General features: G+C 54.2%; 1 protein-coding gene across 2 annotated transcripts; it reads right to left on the reverse strand.

The window, feature by feature from the left end:
• Positions 1–6,353: 6,353 nt before the first annotated feature.
• On the reverse strand, positions 6,354–21,072 carry TWNK (twinkle mtDNA helicase). 2 transcript variants are annotated; one of them, XM_024206314.3, is made up of 5 exons: positions 19,776–21,072; positions 18,583–18,823; positions 17,667–17,774; positions 10,519–10,660; positions 6,354–8,546 (listed from the first exon to the last, which is right to left on the reverse strand). In XM_024206314.3, exons 1-5 carry the CDS (start codon positions 21,019–21,021, stop codon positions 8,289–8,291), a joined length of 1,995 nt encoding a protein of 664 aa, XP_024062082.2. In that variant the 5' UTR covers positions 21,022–21,072; the 3' UTR covers positions 6,354–8,288. The 2 variants fall into 2 exon arrangements, with proteins under 2 accessions (XP_024062082.2, XP_024062083.1); XM_024206315.3 differs by lacking the exon at positions 19,776–21,072 and adding an exon at positions 19,229–19,650.
• Positions 21,073–21,153: the final 81 nt, after the last annotated feature.

Consider the following 21,153-nt stretch of genomic DNA (forward strand, 5'->3'; position numbering starts at 1 on the left):
CCGGCAATGCTCAGAGAGAGAACTGGGCATTCTTAATATCCAATTCATAGAGCGGGCTACAGCTGGAAGGATTTTCAAGGGAGCATTTGCAGAGGTGCTAAGCAGGTCTCTGGATGCCCACTCCTGACCCTTGGTTAACACTGTTTAATGCTGGACGGTGCCTGGGTTATGTTACCCCTTTGACTCATTGGGCCCCTTTATCCCATGGAAATTCAGGCCCCAGGAGCCAAAAAAGGCAGCGAGAAAGGGGCCTTCGCTGCAGCCCAGCGCTCACACCCATCGAAGAGCCAGCTGCGGGGACAAAAACAACGAGGAGACCTTGTGGCACCTTACAGACTAACAAATTTATGTGGGCATAAGCTTTCGTGGGCTACAGCCCACTTCATCAGATGCATGGAGTGGAAAATACAGTAGCAGGTGTGTGTGTGTGTGTGTGTGTGTACACACACACACACACACACAGATGGGAGTTGCCTTACGGAGTGGGAGGTCAGTGCTATCAGTGCTAAAGCGGCCAATTCAATTAAGGTGGAAGTGGCCTATTCTCAACAGTTAACAAGAAGGGGTGAATATCAAGAGAGGGGAAATTACTTTTGTAGTGCTAACAAGGCCAATGCAATCAAGGTGGACGTCAGCCATTTCCAACAGTTGACAAGAAGGTGTGAGTATCAGCAGAGGGAAAGTTACTTTTTGTAGTGACCCAGCCACTCCCAGTCTCTATTCAGGCCTAATTTGATGGTGTCCAGTTTGCAAATTAATTCCAGTTCTGCAGTTTCTGGCTGGAGTCTGGTTTTGAAGTTCTTTTGTTGAAGAATTGCCACTTTTAGGTCTGTTATTGAGTGACCAGGGAGATTGAAGTGCTCTCCTACTGGTTTTTGAATGTTATAATTCCTGATATCTGATTTGTGTCCATTTATTCTTTTGCGTAGAGACTGTCTGGCTTGGCCAATGTACATGGCAGAGGGGCACTGCTGGCACATGATGGCATATATCACATTGGTAGATGTGCAGGTGAACGAGCCCCTGATGGTGTGGCTGATGTGGTTAGGTCCTATGATGGTGTCCCTTGAATAGATATGTGGACAGAGTTGGCAACGCGGTTTGTTGCAGGGATTGGTTCCTGGGTTAGTGTTTTTGTTGTGAGAAGAGACAGACTGACAGCTGCGGGGAGGGGGAGAAGCAGTGACCTCTGCAGCGATCCAGCCACAGCCTGCAGTGAGGCACGTGCAGTACCAGGTCCTAGCCAGGAAAGAGAAGCAGGAGCAGGCTGGGCTCAGGGAGAAGTCCATCCTCATGCAGACAGTCTGCAGCGCCAAGACATCAGCAAGGCCCCCCTCTTTTGCTCCAATTCCCCATTCTCCAGCTGCCTGGGAACTGAGTGAGGGATTCCAAGAGAGGTGCTGGGGCTCCTGTGGCAGGACAGCTGGGTTCTCTTGTCTGGTCAAGGTTCTTCACCGCGCCGTGCCTCAGTTTCCCCTGTGCCGAACAGGGCTCACACCCTCGGAACCAACATTGGCATGGAGCAGGGGTCTCTGTCTCTCCCATTGAGCACAGTACCATGGGACCGGGAGCTGCCAGGATACGGGGTGAGCCCAGGCAGCAATGACACAGACACAGAGGGCCAGACAAGCAGCCCACTATTTGGGGCAGGGATGGGGAGTAGTAGGGTGCTCAGAGACGCGCCTCCCAGCCTTATCCCTGTCCCTCTCACCCTTCAGCCAGCAACGTCCCCATCCACCAGCCAGATCCTTACCTAGATGGGCCTGTCCCGGGCCAGTCAGATGATCCCCACCAGAGCGTGGGCAGTTCGGCGCTGGGGTTCGTTCCTCGGTCCCAAGGCAGAGGGAGACCATTGATGACGCCAGCCGTGATTCCCACGGGGTCCTGAAGTGGCACCCCCTGCTGGATCTTCTCGCCTGCTGTTTGTCCGCCTCCTCAGGGCCAGCAGAGTCGCTGGGAGCCAGGCCCTGCATTTGGAACGGGCAGCGTGGGGCAGGCAAGGTGGCACCTGGCTGACTGCTGTCGGCACAGGGCCCTGGCAGGAGGTGGGCACCGTGGCTCAGAGAAAGCCTGGGGGCTGTGTTCCCCAGAAGGCCCGGTATGTTAGGAGGAGTCAGAGCGTCACACGGGGCCTGGCTTTCTGAGGGGGCCCGCTGGCGAGCTCTGGGGTTAGCACAGGCTGAATGATAGCTTCAGCAGGAAACCAGCGGCGACCTGGTGGCTCTGGATGCTTTTTGCTTTGGGTTGTGGGCCCTTTCCCATGGGAAACTCAGAGGGCACGAACCCCATGCAGACTGGCACCCCAAGGGTAACCCTACCCTCGTGCAAACCCACACTCCCAGGGCAAAGCGGGTGGTGCAAACCCCACCCAAACCAGCACCCCGGGGGAATCAAACTCCTCATCACGTCAGGCCAGGCAGAGCACAGAGCTGGTGTCCTGCCCACTGGACTGGTGGCAGGGCGCCAAGCAGAGCGAAGGCTATGTTTAAATACAACTTGCTGTGCTCCTCTGCAGCCGCCTGGGGCCAAACACAGACGGGTCAAGCCGGGCAGGGATTTCCAGGCGATTTATTTCAGATTAAGGAAAATCCGGCCAAGAAAGAACCAACGTAAAGTCTCCCTCGGTGAGAGAGCACCCAGCGGCGCACTCTAGCAGTCAGCCTCTGAACTGGAGCAGAACAGGCAGCGCATTGAAAGGTGCAGGACACAGATCACTTCTCCTCCCAGTCACTTGACTATACACCCCAGCAAAGATCTGCCTTCAGCTCTTACCAAGTCCCCTGCTGGACTCACCTGAGGCATGAGATGCTGCATGAGTGGCACAGCTGGCATCAAGACTGTGACGTGGCACCCCATAATGCTTTATAGAAATATGCTCATGAGTGTAAATATGACACAACTGGACTATGTTTTATGCTACATATGCCACGTAACCTCTCTCTGCAAAGGTTATGATCTACTGAATCTATTCATCTTATTTGTATGCATGTATCATTTTTGTATTCAAAGTTATGAATATTGGCTGTGTACTTCTTTGATTTTAAGTAGCCTCCGTGGAACATTTGGCCAGCTTCTTGAGAAAAGACTATTCTCAGTAATTGCCCAATCAAGAAACACTTAAACTGACAATGGATTTTGAGAGACGCCAATCCACATCTGAGCTTTCCTGGGAACGTTCAAGCGTCGGCCTGTAAAGAACTGAGTCACGCATGGACATGTGACTTGCCCATGTGACTCCAAAACTTCATCTTGTAGCTGTGATTCTGCATAGGAAAACACAAGGGGTTTCAACCCACAAGAGAGACTACATAAGGCCCTGGGAAACCCCTCCATTTTGTCTTCAGCTGGCTCAGAAGATAGCTTCTCCACCCCAAAGAGATGCCTGAAAGAAACTGGAACAAAGGACAGTAACTACAGGGGTGTGAGTGATTGCTGGACCCAGACTAGGAGGAAGTCTAGTCTGTAAAAGAAGTTTATTGGAACATCTCTGAGGGTGAGATTTACCTGCATTTAGTTAGAGACCAGGACACACCAACTCAAAGCGGCACCAGACCCTGCCAGAACAACAGATGCCAAACCCCCAGACTCCACTGATACAATGATCAACACCCTCCATAACACACCTGTCAAGATCCATGGGTCCCACACACACTTATCACAACACGTGGTGTACCTCATCCAGTGCACTAAATGCCCCAACAACAACTTTGTGGGTGGAACCAGACAATCTTGACGCTCTCGAATGAACTCACACAGGAAAAGGATCAAACACAAAACCACCACATTACCTGTGGGCGAACACTTTTCACAAAGCGATCACTCTTGTCTCTGAGCTCTCGGGCCTCATCCTCAAAGGAAACCCGCACGACAGCTTCAAAAGACGAGCCTGGGAGCTTAAATTCATAACTCTGCTAGAGCCCCTACGCCACGCACTTGACAGAGACACCGGATTTATGGCTTATTACAACAATCTATCATCCAAATTCAACCCCTGCCCCCAGTTTTTTTCTTCCCCCCTCTGACTGGGGTTGGGGGAAGTTAATGGGCCACTTCACCTTAAATGGTCCCTTGAAATGTGTGTTAACTACTTCTGCTAAAAACCTGTTCCACCTTGTGTTTAGCTGTTATGCTCTGAGTAAGTTTCCTGGCCCTGAAGAAGAGCTCTGTGTAGCGTGAAAACTCCTCTCTCTCACCACCAGAAGTTGGCCCGACGCAAGATATTACCTCCCCCACCTTGTCTCTCGTAGCCTGGGACCAACACGGCTGCCACAACACTGCATACACCTCCCCCATGGCATTTCGCTCTGGCACGTCCCAGCCCATAGCGTGAGAGCGTTCTGCTGATCGGGGTCAGCCCGGGGCAGAGGGCTGGGCAGAGCAGGGCAGGGCAGACAGCGAGCTCCACCCACCGTGTACAGAAGGGGACATAGCCAGGCTACTGTTTGGACTAGAGCAACAGAAATCTGGCAGGCAGGCAGCAGAGCGCGCCCAGGGGAAGTTTATTCTCCCAGCCCACCAGCAGCCGGGGCCCCAGCATGGCCCTCGCTCCCTCCAAGTCTCCTTGGAGCAGCAGCAGCTCGAGAGATGCTTGAGAGGAGGCCCTTGAAGTCTGTGGCTAGCAGGGTGCCCAGTGGTAGGAGTAACTGACTGCATGAAAAACCAGCTTGCCCTTAATGGCAGAGGGCGTGAAGTGCAAAGGGAGCAGCTGGTTGTCTAAGTTTGCAGGCCCTGACTGCTCGGGGCTGTTAAAGAGCTGCAGGTATCTGCGGGTATCAGTCAGATCCCAGCTTGAGGCAGTGCAGTCTCCCTCCCTGCATTCCCCCGGCAGTTTCACTCACATGTGGGATGTGTGCACACCGTTAAACAGCTGCCAGGCTACACCCCAGAGGTGGCTGCATTTCAGTAGGGGCAGCAGCGGTTTCTTCCCTTAGCGACACACGCTAGATCAGAGTGAAGTGCTTTGGGGTGAACCAGGCTGGGGAACCGGGTGGTAGCGCCTAGTAAGGGTGTTTGAAAATCGCTTCAGGCTGGCACCCCCTCTGCTTCTGCCAGGGTTACAAACCGCATTGCACCAGAGCCGGAGCCCAGCTGCAGAACCCCAACCCCGCTCCCGGCCGGGGACATGCCGGACGTTTGGGGGTGCAAGGAAGCATTCGATTCTGGTGCTGCTTGTTACACAATCCAATCCGTGTCCGGTTTAGGGGTGCCCCTCACGCACCTCTAAGCTCAAGGATGTTGGCTCCAGCGAGCCCCTTTGGGGGTGGAGCTCTCAAACTAGAGGGAAGAACATGCCAGAGACAGACGGACAGTGGAATCCATCTCTTCCCCCTCCCTAAGGCAAAGGCCCGTGGGGTGGCTGCAGGACGCATGGGGCGTGTGACTGGGGTGCGCTGAGGAGGGCTGGAGGTACCAAGAGGTGACCCACAGAGCTTACACCTCAGCCTGTTGAGAGCCGCTGCGTTCCAGGGGCTCCTGCAGCCAGGCGGAGGCCAGGCGGGATCCCCATATGGGCTCTTCAGGGCAATGTTTAGGAGATACCATGGCAACCCTCCTGTCCCACAACTGTCCAGGCACCTGGCCTCCTCCTGATCGGCGCTGACCCCAGACCTGGGCACGGGCGTATCCCTGGACTTGTCTGCACAAAGCTCTCTGGTTCAGCATCTAACCCAGCACGTGCACCAAGACAGCCCAGGCACCCTGGGGAGAGGTCTCTCCTCCTCCCTCTGGAGCCCTACTAGGGATTTCGGGCTGTACACCTCTCCAATTCCCACGCAGACGGTACTTATCCTCGTTCTGTTACGACATGCGATGCACACCCCTCGTCCTCCTAAGTAATGGAGATCGGAGTGTTTATCATCCAGGCGGGTTCCTTTCTCTGACGGCGGGCGGCTGGATTGGGTATGCCCACAGACTGCACCTACAAGAGCAGTCGACTGACACTACTCAGCAGATGTCAATCACTTGACACCCTTCCAGCAGTGGTATTCCAGGGATGCGTTTGGATTTCTCTCCCTCTCCAGCACCTTCACTCTTGCTGTGAATTCACTGTTCCATGGACGTGGAGTCTACCCACCGGGAGTGGGGGGGCTCTCACAATCTGGCCCTGTGTGAATTTCAAAGGGTCATTCAAAGGTAAAGCAAACCCACGCTCTGAAAGTGCTGGCTCAGCCAGCAGCCATCGCCTGAGGAATGGAGATTTCTGAGCTCAGCGTAAAATCAAGACGCTTAGTGCTACGCAGAGGAACTGCCCCTGAGCCTGGGAATTTGAGGAAAGTTCCATCAAGTTTTCCTTTTGAAAGGAAAGTCTAACGCAGACTGACACCCTGTGGACAAAACCAGGACAAAGCAGCATGGAAAAGCCACCTTTGTTTTTAATCAAATGACAAGCTGTAGACAAAATATCCGATCAACATGATCTTTTTCACACCCTCGTGTGTACAAAATTATTGCAGAGAGCCAATCACTGTGGAGGTTTTTCCCTCCTAGTGCAATGGGACCCCAAATCACAGTATTCAGCATTCGACACTGAAAACTACTTCCCCCCCCCCCGAGTCTGCCTTCCTACGCACACAGGGGATTGCAGACGGCCATACAAGGAGAACTCTGCAAACCATTTCATAATCACGGTCACATTAGAGACCAGCCAGCACGGCCAGGCCTAGCCAGAGGGATTTATAAAACCCTAATTTACTTTGCATGATGGATTCCCTTTGCCTTCTGAGCTCCAGTCAGCTGAGAGTGAAGTCAGATTCAGGGTCCAGTTCCCACGCACCAGCACGAGGCTGCAATGTCTGGGTTCCAAACCCTGGGGAAGGAGGGAATAAATCCAAACTGTCCTCTGAAATGTCTTTTGGGACCACGGTTATAAAACCCTCTCAGAAATCCCCCCATCCCATGCACTGGAGGGCTCCATTTCCTTCACAATGCCCCGCCTCAGACACAAGCAGCATTATTTGACCTTCAAAGAAACCCAGCGCTGCTGGGGCAGTGAGGGCTGGAATCCAAGCCCAGCTGAGCGGAGCAGAGGTCACTACAGCATGGCCTGCTGCAGGGCAAGGGCAGAGCTGAACAGCTGGGATTTTATTGCTGGTGCATTCACACAGGCCTGTTCTCCCCCAGATTGTGGGGCAATTCGAATCCGAGAGAATCCTACCCCACAATCTGCCTTAAGGGCACCAGGCAAGAACAAGTGCCATCAACTGTGTCCCTTCTGCTTCTCTGCCATGAGCCCCCAAGTCACTGGGCACCCCCCTTCCCCTCCTGCCTTCTCCCAGGGCTTGTGGAAGTGAGGGATTCATGGGACAGTGTGGGCTGGAGCTGGGTATCCCTCAACCCACAGCTTTGGCTATGCACCTCATTCATCACATACAGCCCCCCACAGCTCTGCCGGTGCCCCTCAATCCCGACCCGCAGCCCCCTGCTCGCCCAGCCCTGCAGAGCTCTGCCGGTGCCTCTCAATCCTGATCCGCAGCCACTGCTATCCCAGCCCCAGGACCTGCCCAGTTCTGCTGGTGCCCTTCCAGACGGGCCTGCAGAACCCACCATACCAGTCCTGGAGTGAAGGGAGGGAGGTCTCCGGAGCTAATTCAGCAGCAGTTTTATGACACAGACCAGACGTGCAGTTGGGACTGAGTGGAGAAGCCCCTGGCAAACTCACACTGGCTTGTGACCCGCGCCGTGTCCTGCTCGGTGCCAGGGTCTGGGGTCAGGATTTACCCACATTGGCTGAAATACTCCAGGGACGGGAGCAAGGAGAGAGGGTCTGGCAAACGGACATCCAGGCCGAAGGCTCCACCGACTCGGCACCCCAGCGTCCGGACATACGGCTCCCCAGGGACAAACCGACGGGGACCTGTGCTAAGCGAACGGACGGGGGCATAACACACAGGACTCCCCCTGTGCGCCAGCCTGTATCCATCTCGCCTTCCGTCAGCCGAGGTGTCGTGGGCCACCGGCAGGCTCTAAGCCAAGAGCCCGTTTATAACTTATCGTCTGACTGTAACGCAGAGGCAGGTGTGCGATTCCTCCTCCCCAAACGCAACGCGCCCGAGGTCCCCCACAGAGGGGCGAGGAGCTGCAGCAAACCCAGGCCTGGCCAGGCCAGCTTGGCAGCAGCACAGGGAACACTCCTTGGCTTTGAGAGTCTCCGATGGAGATTGGCTGTGCTGCGTCCCCATCGCCTCTGCCCCAGCACCGGGCACCAGCCCCTTCCCCTCAGGGCTGTGTGCACACTGGCCGAGTGCCCCGGGGAAGGGATTGCACCAGAGCAGCCCATTCCACGGGCTGGGTCACTGCTTCTTAGAGGCCCCGCTGCCCCCAGCTGGAGCCTGCTTCGGCGGCGCTCCATTGTCATCTTTCACCTTCTTCAGCCGGGCCTTCCCCTTGACAGGGGTGGAGAAGGTGAGGGATGCTTTGCTGAACTCCAGGGGAAAGACCCCCACGTCCCCATCAAAGCGGTTCTTTGACACCTGCAGGTACCGCTTCCCTGGCCCCGTCACCAGCTTCCTGTCCTGGAGGATCAGCACGTTGTCAGCCTCCTGGCTGGCCTGGGTGCGAGAGACAGAAAGGAGAAGGCCATGGGGAGAGAGGTACCTGGACTTGGACACACGCCTGTCAGACTGAGGGGTCCCAGAGCACTTCAGACAGCGCCTATGCAAACATAAATGCTTTGTGCACCTGGGAAATGCAACCACCTCTGGGGTGGAACGCACATCTAACAGCACCCAGCAACACTAGGGGATAGGAAGTGAAGAATTCCACGGCCAATTAAAACTATAGGAGACGGTAGGCGGAGCATGACTCGCTCAATTGGAATTTAGCCCCTGGCGCTTGGGGAAAGCGCGGTGGGATCGGCAATGACCGAACTGTGAGTGGGACAGAGCGGGACGTGCCTGTGTCAGATTCTGTTTGTACCCTGTCTCCCAGTTGGTTCTGCGCTGGAAGTTACCAGCCCTCGCCAAGGGCAGCCTGGGGGCTGCATTCCCGACAGGTGCTGGGCTGGGAAAGGGCTGAATGAGTAGGATTGGGAAGCCGTTCCAGAGCAACCTCGGCCCATCAGCTTGGATTTGCTGGCCCGACCCCACGGAACAATGAAGTCTCTCTAGGCAGGAGCCTGGCTGGGGGAAAAGGGCTGGAGTTTCTCACCCTGGGCACCTGGCAAAAGGAGGCAGAGACCACGGGAGGGGGGCAGCCCAGGCTAGAGAGAGAGGAGGCGGCAGGAGGGGCTCTGCCTAGCCTGACACGCTGACAAGACTCCTGACTCAGAGGAGTGGGTGGGTGGGGGGGGTGTGTGGCAGTGATGTCTCAGGAATGTCGGTTTTGCAATGAGCTGTCACTCTCCAGTGGCTGGGAAAGCCCCTGTGCTCCTTGCTTTTCTGCCACGCTGTCCCTGAAGGGGTTAAACTAGGAGCTCAAAGGCTCTCCGTTTAAAGCAATGTGAGGACAAACCCACTGAACCGAGATGTACGACTGTGGCTCGCAGGAGCCTGTTGCAGCCTGGCGTGGCCCCCATGCCCCGCTGTATGTCGGGACTCGCCTTCATATACACCCCCTCCCCCCCTTTAAGAGACTGTGTGCTCCCAGCTAGCCTAGAGAGCCCCATACAGCTCAGGGAGGATTGTTCATGCACACATCGCCCCAGTCTCCCCGCTAAGAGTACGTCTACACTACGGGCACTACGCTGGCACGGCTCTGGCGCTGTAGCTTCCTGATTTTCTGCCAGCGTAGTTAACCCACCTGTCCGAGCAGCAGGAGCTAGGTCGATGGGGGAATTCTTCTGTCGCCCTAGCTGCGCCTACACCGGGGCTTAAGCCGGCAGAGCTCCAGCGCTCCGGGTGTAACAGCAAACACCAGTTTAGCATCAACGAGAAAGACAAATGAAGAATCAGGCTCAATCCTCAAACCTCCAGACTGTGTCCTCTTCCCAGGCGCTTGGCTCCCTCACTGCAGTGTCTGCAGGTCTCTCCTTCACCAGAGCATGCCCTTAGCTGACGTCCCGCTGTTAACTCTTTATTTTATTCCCTGAAGAGGGCTCCCAACCCGCCCTGGTCCCAAAGGGAGAAAGCGCTACCACCAGGACTGCAAAACAAACCCACTGGAAGTTTCACTCCTAGGTGCCCGAGCTATGGAAGCGGATTCTCGATACTAGGGGAAGGTGCCAGACCCGGATCTGCCTAAACCAGTTTTACTCACAATTTACAAGACACCCGCTCCTCTCTGGGCTGAGACCAGAAGTTATCAGTGACCCAAGTGCAGGAACCGCTACCAATGCTGAAGGGAACAGCCCCGCATGGGCACAGGCTCGTTTCTATCCCGTGCAAAGCCATATACAAGGGCCCCCGCAGCCAGGAAGACTCATCACAACAGAGCACTGCATTCTGGGAGATGGAGTCCGCATGGGCCACCAACTCTTTTAAGACAGGCCATTGTAAATTGCTCCATTCGACACACGACTGCTGGCCAGCTGCTGACACAGCCTGAGCAGATCCAAGCCTGGGGTTATTCCCAATAGCCGCTCACCTTCGCAGACCCAAATATAGAGGCCGTCTGAAGCTCTCGCTCTTCGTCCTCCTTCCGAGGGTGGATGACCAGGCTCACGTGACAACTGTTGTCTGTGGCAAACTTTCGGAAGGCGCCCACGATGTAGTCTTGGACGGCAAGTCTAGAACAGCAAGACAGCAAGGGGCTGATGAGGAAGAGAAATTGCTTGTGGCACGGCTCTGGGAAGTGCTTCCAACATGCAGGCAACAATTGAGGAGGAAGATGGTCTAATGGTTGGAGTGTGAACCGAGGACTTGGGAGAGTTGGGTTTAAATCTCTGCTCTGCCACAGACTAGGTGACCTCGGGCACATCACTTAGCCTTTTTGTGCCTCAGTTCCCCATCTGCGAAATGGGGTAACAACCCTGCCCTGCCTCACAAGGGTGCTGTGCGGATAAATATGCTAATGATTATGAGGTGCTCAGACACATTGCACATCTACAGCTCCATGGAGGTGGCCGGTTCAAAGGACCATTATCCCCACTTAACACATGAGCAAATGGAGGCAGGGAGAAGGAGAGGGACTCCCCAACATTCACACAGCCAGGCAGAGGCAGGACTAGTACCCAGGAGTCCTGATTGCCAGATTCCTGCTCCAACAAATGGGACCATTCGACTAGACAGAAATCTCAGTCCATCCTCTAGAAGGGTCTCGTCGCACTCTTTGTTAAAAGCTGGTACCGACTTCTTCTACCATAACTGGAACCTGTTGGCTTTGAAAACGATTGTCACCAAGCTGAATTCTGACGCTTAGACCCTCAAGCAAACACAGCTGTTAAAATTCCCTAGAAAGGTTTGCTATACCAACTGGGTGTGCTTGAACTTGTCACTGTCTGGCAAAATTCCCTTTCAGTCTCTTAAGAACAGAACTGAAAAGACACACATCATGGCTTTAACACCTTTTGCACCCTAGTATTCAACTCTTTACAATATGCAGTCATCCATAGACCTTAATATTAGCAATAAGTTAATCATAACTCAGAAGTTATTTTTCCTGTAATACGTGAAATCATTTTCTCGAATGCTTGGCCTTGGTTTCATAGCCCATCATGCTTTGGGGTTAGGGGAGAATTAACACAGAAGCGGTGGGGATGATATATTTTACAAATACAGCAACAGTAGTTTGATGGGGCGGTGGTTTATGACACTCCTATTGGTCACAGTTGTCAGTAAAACATGGAACTGAAAAAGTCTCAATAGAGCCACCTGAGTTTCCTAGTCTGTGGATTATTTGCCAGGAATCAAGTAGAGAAGATGTGCGTAAAGCAGGGGGGGGGGGGGGGGGGGGGGGGGGAGAGGCACAGCCAGTAAAGAGAAGACGCAAGATGTCAAACACAGAGCGGCCACTGACAGAATGGAGTCCATCTTTCATTCAGGTCAGACGGTATCAGTCCCATGGCACAGAAACTGCCGTGCCCAATACGCTGACAAAGGCACAATCCAGCGGTTCTGCAAAGCAAGAGGATCTGCAACTGATATGTGGCAAACTGTAGTGCTTCCAATAAAGACACCAGTGTCTGTATTACAAGCCAGTCTAGTTCTGTGAAACCTATGGACTGGAGATGCTGCATCTTTTGTCAAGAAGTGCCCCTTAAACAGAAGCTCATCTCTGTAACTACTTTCAAGATGAATGAACAGATGAAGGAGGCGGTGTCTGGCCACAAAACAAGACTTTGTTTAGCTGCCGTAAAGGTAAGAACCACTTGATTGGTTACATCCCGTTTGTGGGGTCTGTGATGACAAAGAGTGAGGGTAGCAAAATTACTGACACAGCAACGCTTTGGCTTCAGAATGAGCTTCTGCCTGTGGCCAATCAAGGCCACGTTCTGGAGCCATCTGAGGTTGGGAATCGTTACAGCAATTTTGCATAGGAAGCTGGTCCTGAAATTCCACACTCCTACATCAGTGGTAGGAGTCGTAGGCCATAAGGCCGGCCACTGCATTAGTTACCAAGGAATCTCAAAGGTGGACACAGCCCTAGCAGAGAAAACCCTCCGAACTATGGAGAACGGTGCTGCTCCTTCTCCCAACCCGATTCCCAGGAAGTCTGTTCACTACACAGCCGGCCAAATTGACATAAATGCTCTTCTCTGGATGGCAAACGCTCATGCAACCCAAGTCGCCGCTTGGCAGAGACAACCTGCTCCGTATCCGATACTGACTGACCCAAAGCCTACAAACTGCAGCACACTCCATGTTCCTGATGCCATCGACACAATCGCATGAGCCAATGTATGAAATGGGAAAGCAAAACCAGTCCATTCAAGGGCTGTATTTGCAAAGCGTGGTGCTCTGAATCTGAAGAAAACTGCAAACCTGCAATGGAGCAAAGAGCTTCTGATATGGGCTTTATCGTTAAACATCCAAACGAGAACTCCAGGTGGACACATTTCAACCAACTGCACATGACAACAGACCCAGAAATAACGACTACTGGAGAGATGCAAACATGTCGTCAGTGCTTGGGCAGCAGTACATGGTTCTGTTGAGCTCTGTACTGTAAACTGATGGAACTAAAATGGGCCACACCAGAGAACAGAGAGCGGCTTACATCAGGATTAGGAGGCCTCCACTTCTCAATAAACTTTCAGAAACACACAGGTCGGCACACACTGGCGTCAGGGCCAGCAGATGCCTGGATGGGAAGTGGAGTTCTTGGACCAAACTCAACAGAACAAGCTCTGAATGGCAAGCCACATGCCAGGGCGACGCAGGCTCACAATCTGACATTTCAAGCACAGAGGCAACGGGTCATACTTTTATGGTGAGCTCACGTCAGTTTGTACTTCACAAGATCTCACCTCCACCTCTGTGACGAGCCACGGTCAAGGTCGTGTGAACTTCAGGTTTTGGTGGCTATGAAGCCGTGACTGCGAATTTGCCACAGATTTTTAATTATAAGTTAATGCCTTTCCTTCTGGCATTAGCAGGCACATGGCCGTCTCAGAACAGGCACAGAAGCATCACTGGGTGTTGTACTGACAGCTGATGTCCAGTTCCCAGCAACAGTTGCCCCTGTTGGGAGAAGATGTCTTGTGGTAGATGTACAAGCCACAGGAAAGCTGTCTGGAGCCAAAATATTTGGAGACCTTGCAGCGATATGTGTAAAAACAGTAGGTAGGACAGGAGCAGACTTCCACAGGGAGGACAAGAATCTATTAAGGATGGTACAAGGCAAAAATGGTCAAGAGGTACAAGACTCATCTGAAGAGTGGTGGAAGGCAGATACATGCCGCTTCCAAGTAACAGGGTGAAATCTCATTGCACTTCCAGAAAAGAAGAAGGACTTCGCCATATTTTTATCTGAGCCACTAAAGACAAAAGCACCGTGTGATAAAACCATCATTCTGGCTGGTGGCTTTCCGGGTGAGGCTGAAGCATGGCGCTCGACACCAGTCGGCTGTGTGCACATCAGGAAGACGACACAAGAATGGTTGTACACTGTCTACTGCAATGGCGACAGGCAGGAACGCAGAGCCTTTCGCTGGCTCACTATAGCACAAGGACACGTAGGCAGCTCCGGATGAACACTGGCATAGCCAGGGAACCGAAGTACTTTCCCATTCCTGTTCATGTGAGAAATGACACTACAGACCCACTGTTCTGGAATCTCTGCTCCCATTTCATGCCCTGCCTGGTTGTGGTTCTACCTCCTTTACTGCTGACCACGGCAAGAAGACGTGACACCATCAGCTTCTCACACACCTTGGGCAGGGAGAGCTGGACTCAGGTACAGAAGAGTTCGTTTGTGAAGTGTCTGGCTTGCCAGAGGCTCACAGCACTGACAACACGTCAGTCATCAGAAGCTCTACCCCCAACGAGTCATGCTCTTTTCTTCCACATACAGCGGGTTCATTACCATGCACTAGTTTGGAAACAGGCCCACTGCCCAAATCCAATACTTCCTCTACCAAATACAATGGGTTGGAAACAAGAGGACAGAGTCCGGTGCCACAGCTCATATCACTACCACCAATACCACCATATTCTGTGGCTGCACAAGAGGGTGCAAACGTTAGTGATGTAGGCACAGGACAGCATGGCTTGTTTGTGCAGGAGCATGCAAACGTAGAGAACTGGAACAAGGTTGTGTCAATGTCTCTGACACTTAGGATGGTTGCATTAAATAAGTAGCTGTGTCATAACAAGAGACCTAAACCGAAGTTGATTCAATCTGCCGCCGTCAAGACCCAAAGTTTCTTGATCTAGTACAACATTAACACGCGTGCATTCAAATGTCCTCTTAACGTTCAGTCAAGAAAGTACTTTCACTTGTTTTCAAAGCAGGTGTTTTCAGATGAGGTGTTGTGTTTCTAATAGTTAAATCAGCTTGCACACTTTTGTTTCAAGGTGCTAATGCTCAATATATAACAGCCGCGTAAACACGCTCTTTCCTGGTGGGAAATATTACAGTCAAATATTCCGAGTACCTGTTGCCAAATAAAAATTGAAATTCAATAGCGTGAGCAAAGATTGTGCATATTGTTTGCTCGCTTTTATTACATCCTGCAGCTCAATAAAATCCAACTGAAGTTTGTTAATCCTAAACGCAAAGGTAGTAAAGATTGAACCGTCAGTGATTTCCATGGGCTGCCTCGTCCTCTCTGTAGAAGCCTTTGTACACAACACACAGCTTAGGAACAACCGTATCTGGATTCAGCACACCCTCATTAGCCTAGAACACTTGTTACTGACTTTGAACAAAAAAATGCCTCTTCCAGGCATGGCCATGCTGTCTCCAGTTTTAAAAAGCAGAGCTCTTTACAAGATCAAGCCCCCACTGTTCCATCTCAGCAATAAACTGGGGGTTTGGATGGGCTGAAATCTGAGAGCAGAATAAAGAGACCGGCCTCCCTGTGATCCAGAGAGCCCTGGAGCCTGTCTTCAGCCCTTCTCACAGGAGCAGTCAGGCGATTCCAGTTTATAGGCATTGACGGCACCCAAGGGGACAGCCTAACGTTGGGGAGTCACAAGTTCCGCTCCTGCAGGGTACCGGGCCCTGCCCAAGAGCCAAAAGTGTGGCATCAAACATGCCGCTCTCCATCCAGCTAGCGAGCAGAGGGGGTCATTTCACATGGGGCTGGGGGATGGTAAACGGCAGCAGGCTACCAGCCAGTCACCAGCTGGCCAGAGAGGGGTGTTCCCAACAGCAGTGGGGCATGAAGTGAGGGCAAGATGCAATTCTGAGGAGAGAGGGGAAACTTACACCACTGTTAGGAAGTGAAATGAGCCCTGCCTGAGACACTGTTTCTCTACGTCTTTCATTTCCTGGTGATTATCCATCTCTCTAGGAACTGTCTGACTCCCGTCGCCGCAGTACCTGAGCACCTCAGGCTCACTGATGGAGCCGATGCCCCTGGGAGGCAGGGCAGAGCTACTGTCCCCATTGCTCAGATGGGAAACTGAGGCACAGAGACTGAGTGAGTTGCCCAAGGCCACCCAGGAAGTCTTTGGCACAGCGGGCAACTGAACCCACAGCACCCAAGTCCCAGGCTCTCCCCATCCTTCCTGCTAGCAGCTAGGGCGCCATGCAGCGGTGAGCGCAGCAGACAGAGTCAGGACTCCTGGGTTCTATTCCCGGCTCTGGCACACACTTCCAGCATGACCATAGTCAAGTTGCTTAATCTCTTTGCATTTCAGTGTACCCCTCTACTAAGGCTTCCCTGCCCCACGTGGGGATTGAGAGAGGTGCCGGTGGGTTGACTTCAGTGGAGCTGCACCCATTCGCATCAGCAGAGGCTCTGGCCACTGATGTTTGGGAAGCACTTTGAGGCGCTGAGATGAAGGGCCTGGTCCTGTGTCATCCCCATCGAGATTGGGGACCCGAGCGCTCGAGAAATCTCAATGTCAATCTATTTTTGGACTAAGATCTTCGGAGCAGGGTCTGTCTCTTGCCGTGTTTTTACGGTGCCCGGCACAACGGGGTCCTGACTGCAGCTTCCCAAGGCTGCAGCAAACTGCAAGCGGTGCCTCTTTAAAAGGAAAGGCTGCTACATAGAAACCAAAGTGCTCATCTCTTGTGCATCACAAAGACCCCATAATCCTGGGCTCCAGGCCAAACGACAAAACTCAGGTACATTCTGTCTCCCTATAACCCCCTGCCGCTTCAGTCCAGTAAGCGCCCTTCCAGCACTAAAATGCTACCTGGTGTTGCTGCGCACTGTCAGACAGCTCCCCCTCACTCCCCAGAAGAGACCGCATTTCAGCAGTGGCTGAAGTGAGCCCTGTGCACTGTCTGTATGTTAGGTTGCTACATTTGCAACGCTCCTTGAGATTCTGCAGGGGCTGGAGAAGCACAAAATCATTCTAGGAAATAAAACACAGCTCCCATTGGCCAGGCAGCGCTTGGGGCAGGGCAGGGGCAGCGTGCAGAGCTGCTTGCCACGCCTCCTCTTAGGAGCAGCCAGGACAGGTCACCGCTTGCGGGGAGCTGCCTGAGATGAGCGCCCCCCGCATCCAGCACCCCGTGCCCCCACCCCCTCCCACACCCAAACTCCCTCCCTCTTAGTTAACCGGCATTTTTCACCTACCGGCACCTCCTATTCCCCTAACATGCCGGATAAAACAGCTTTTAATGCATCTCCTAATACAAACCCACCTGCAGCAATTTCCCCCCTCCCTTTTGCCCCGATCTTCTTGTCACGTAAAACTCCCAGCCGAGAAAACACTTTGCACCAAAAAATCGAAACCCCGGAAACGGTGTAAACGCCAGAGCTCACTTTGCAGACGCTGACTAACGGGATGTTCTCTTCAAAGGTATTTTATCGACTGATACCGAAAAACTCATGACTTGGATTGGAAGCTCTTTGGGGCAGGCACTGTCGTTGTGTCCTGCGTTTGTAAAGCGCCTGGCACAGCGAGGCCTGGTCTATGACTTAGGGCCCTTAGGTGCTGCCACAATGCAGATGGTAATAAAACCAGATTCCCTAAATACATTATACAGGCAGCGCCTCTAGATGAGGAAAGGCTCCCTGGGACACGTGGGTCCAGGTAAGAAGGGGAACAAGTGAGCTGGGGCCCAAAGGAACCAGGTTCACCGGTTACACCAGAGAGGACTGCATGAGGAGCTTCGAAGCCGGGGAGAGGAAGCGTAAGTGGAACACAGCAAGTAAGAGGGAAGAGGGTCACCTGTCCACAGTGAGCTGCTCCTGCCCCATCATGAACTGGAGATTGTCAATGACCACGTGGCTGATATCATACATGTACACCGCATGCATCATGGTCTCGATCACCGTCCTGAGGGGGAAAGGAGAAGAAGCTGCCTCAGTCACACGCATTCAGCCCAGGCAAATGAGGCACCAGAGAAGCTGGTTCCTGTGAAGGTGAGAGGAGGAATGAGGGGTTTGTGGTTGAAGCATGGGACGGGGACTCTGAAGAGCCATTCCCAGCTTGCCACTGACTCATTGCAAGACCTTGGGCAAGTCACCACCTCAGCCTACCGGCTACACCAGGGGTTGGCACCCGATCTACAGGCTGGGCGGTGTGGTTAATTAAATCGACACGCACAAGGTGCTTTGGACAGAAGGCATCACAGACACACTTTGGGCTGTATGATGCCAAACCAAAGGCCTGACCCTTCCTTGTCTGTAAAGCTGCTGCTCTCTTCCCCCAGAGGCAAGGGTGTGTTCCCTCTAGTGTCCCGCAACAGACGGCAGCATTTGCAGCCAGAGTCTTTGACCTGTTTTGAGCCCCAGGCATACACTTGGCATTAGATACCAAATGGCTCTGGTGATTCCAACCGGCCCATCTAAGCGCCCCAGATCACAGTCTGCATAGCAACACAGGACCCCCTAGATTCCTCTCGGAGGTGTGGTCCAGTGGACTGGGCACGAGACTTGGAGCCAAGAAGTGCCTAGTTCTAATCCCGACTCTACCGGCAGCTCTTGTGTGACCCTGGGGAAGTCCCTGCGCCCCCGGGTGCCCCACAGCGCGTTATATCAATACGAAATATTCTGGGGGCAGGTCACTGCCTCCACGGTGAACATGGTGCAAAGGTCTCACGAGGGTGGATGTGCAAGAGCGGGGCTGCTGGCAGATACGTTACTTGATGCTCTGGTGCCCGTGGAAGGTCATGAAGTAGAGCGGCAGGTCCTCGAACTTGTCTGCCCACTCGTCGAACTGGTCCAGCTGCTCCTCCAGCCGCCTCACCGCAAACTGGGTCAGCATGATCTTGGCCAGGCGCACGTTGTTAATCTCAAAGCTTCCCCACAGGGTGTTCACCCCCTGCATGCAGAGGTCCAGGGCGTACTCGCTGATAAAGGTCGTCTTCCCACTGCCCGTTGGGCCTGTTTCAACGGAAATAGGGTTAAATGAGAGCTAGAGCCCCCGGGCTCTCCTGCCTTGCCAGAGAATGCTGCGGGAGGCTGAACATCAGGAAACTCTTCCTAATAGAGACTAGGACTAGGGAAGAACCTCCTTAGTTGGGAGCCACTTATCTGGGGTGGGGAAATTACTGGGGAAGATCCTGTAGGGCCCAGCCCTCCTCCGGTCAAGGACTCAATGAGACCCAACAGGTCTTTTCTGTCTCTAATGCTGAAGGGCCAGATTCTGCGCTGAGTTACGCTGCTGGACACCCTCACAAGAGGGCTCTCCAGATGAGAACAGTGATGCGGGACTAGCATGCGACCTCTCGTGACCATGCTCGCAGTAACAGGCGGGCTAGCCGCACAGGGAATTTACACATCACTTACTTAAAGCAGCTTGGAAAAAAGAAACTGGGCCACGTTAATCTGGATGCACTTCAACAGGATCAGCTGTGCCCAAGAGTCCTTGAGAAACTTCTGCAGGTATCTTACATTTTCCAGTGGAGGCGGGAACAAGGGGGAATATTATTTCTAAGGCCAATGGTATGAAAACAGGCTCTTTATCTCTTCAATGTCTGGCAGCTCCTGCTGTTCATTCCTTACTGGAAATCAGACTGGCTCCTGGTAACATCACAGTCAGCTGTTACGGTGCAGGGCATGACATTACCACCAATTCCAGGCGGGGAAAAGAGGATTAAACAGGAACCCACCAGTCTGCAGCAGCCACCTCGACTGAGTCCTGGCTATAGGAATACTATCAATGACAAGGGGAGTGACAAGAGCTCCTCTGCAGGAATGGAGAGACCCTTCCCCACGCCCCCCTCCCCACCAGGCCAATGAAAGACAGAGGGATGAAGTGCTCAAAGATGGAGGCTGAAGCTGCCAGAGGAGTCCCATTCTCCCAGCCCCCGCCCTCACACCGGTAGCCAGTCACCTGTGAAGACGGTGAGCTCCCCTTTGCGGTGGCCCTTGAGGAGTTTGTTGAGCTCAGGGAAGCGGGCCCACTTGACCCCGGCCACCTGCTCCACGTTGGACAGCTCCCCGAAGACCTCGTCCCGCAGCTGGCGGAAGGAGATGATGGACTTGTGCCCGGCAGGCAGGGCGGAGCGGAGGATCTTGGAGAGGTTCATGCCGCGGGTGAAAGCCTCCAGGGGACGGGGCTGCTGGTCACCGGGTCGCACCAGGGAGCAGCGTTTGGGGTTCAGTTTGCGGGCGAAGAGCTTGGCAGCCTCCCAGGAGCGGAGGTCTTCACCTAGCCACAGGGTGATGCGCTTGAACTGCTCTAGATAGGGAAGCAGGGCCGGGGGCAGGCAGGTAGCCCCACGGGGTAGGGACAAGCTGGGCAAGCCAGTAGCCTGGTACAGTGCCAGGGTGTCCAGCTCCCGGCCTGTCAGCACCACCTCTGTGTCTCTGCGGCCGATCAGGGGCAGCCCGAAGAGGTTGTAATAGGCGCTTGGCCGGGGCAGAGTGTTCTCCACGTAAAGTACCGTGTCCCCCTGGCACTCGGCCCCCAGCAACTTCAGGCCCTTCAGTCCGGTGCCACGGGGGCTGAACCAGGGGAAGACCAGGGTGCGGGCAGTCCTCAGATAGCGCACCCCGAAGCGTTTCAGGGTGGCGTCCGACACCTTGGAGATGCCGAACATGGCCTTGGCCGTCCGAGTCTCCTCCTCATCCAGCAGCTCCCAGAGTGGCAGCGCCCGGTCCCAGATATGGCGGGCGTCCTCCCCAGCCTGGTCCGCCCCGTCAAGCTGCTGCAGGCCAGCCTGAGGGACTCCTTTGTGCTTCAGCTCCACGCTAGCCTGGAAGTCCTGCCAAGTGCCCTCGGCCAGGGTGGCTGTGCACACAAAGCTGCCCGTGGTCTTGTCGATGAAGAGGCTGTAGCGGGCGCTGCCGGCGGGGGGCTGCTGCTCCCCCGGCCCCTCCACAAAGTGGCTGGGCGCGTGCAGGCAGCTGTAGCCGTCGTGGAAGGGGATGCCCTGGGCTCGCAGGTACTGGCGGATCTCAGTGACGGTCACGGGCGGGATGGGGCCCTCGGAGGCAGGGAGCGTCTCCTTCTTGTAGTGCCGCCGGGAGGGGCCAGTCAGGGCCCCTGTGCTCAGCGGGGCACCCCGGCCCCTCGCCCAGCCGGCGAGCGCAGGCAGCAGGCGCAGGGGGGCTCTGCAGGGGGGCACCCCCATCATCCTGCCGGTGCCAGCTTCCCGCACAGGGCACCGCAAGTTCACCAGGCTCGCCCTGCAGCCCCGGCTCCCGCCTACTCCCTGGAGTCCCCCTACGCCGCCTCCTCCTACCACAACCCTTCCTGCCCTCCTGCA

This window comes from Terrapene carolina, unplaced genomic scaffold (genome assembly GCF_002925995.2).
Source record: "Terrapene carolina triunguis isolate 2854851 unplaced genomic scaffold, T_m_triunguis-2.0 Scaffold95, whole genome shotgun sequence".
NCBI classification, from domain to species: Eukaryota; Metazoa; Chordata; order Testudines; family Emydidae; genus Terrapene; species Terrapene triunguis.

Excerpts from the sequence above, each read along its gene's own strand:
- TWNK (XM_024206314.3), bottom strand. The coding sequence starts at position 21,021 with ATGATGGGGGTGCCCCCCTGCAGAGCCCCCCTGCGCCTGCTGCCTGCG. Across the intron at positions 18,824-19,775 it reads GGAGCTCACCGTCTTCACAG|GCCCAACGGGCAGTGGGAAG; the intron begins GTGACTGGCTAC and ends CCGTTGAAACAG. Across the intron at positions 10,661-17,666 it reads GAGCAGCTCACTGTGGACAG|ACTTGCCGTCCAAGACTACA; the intron begins GTGACCCTCTTC and ends TTGCTGTTCTAG.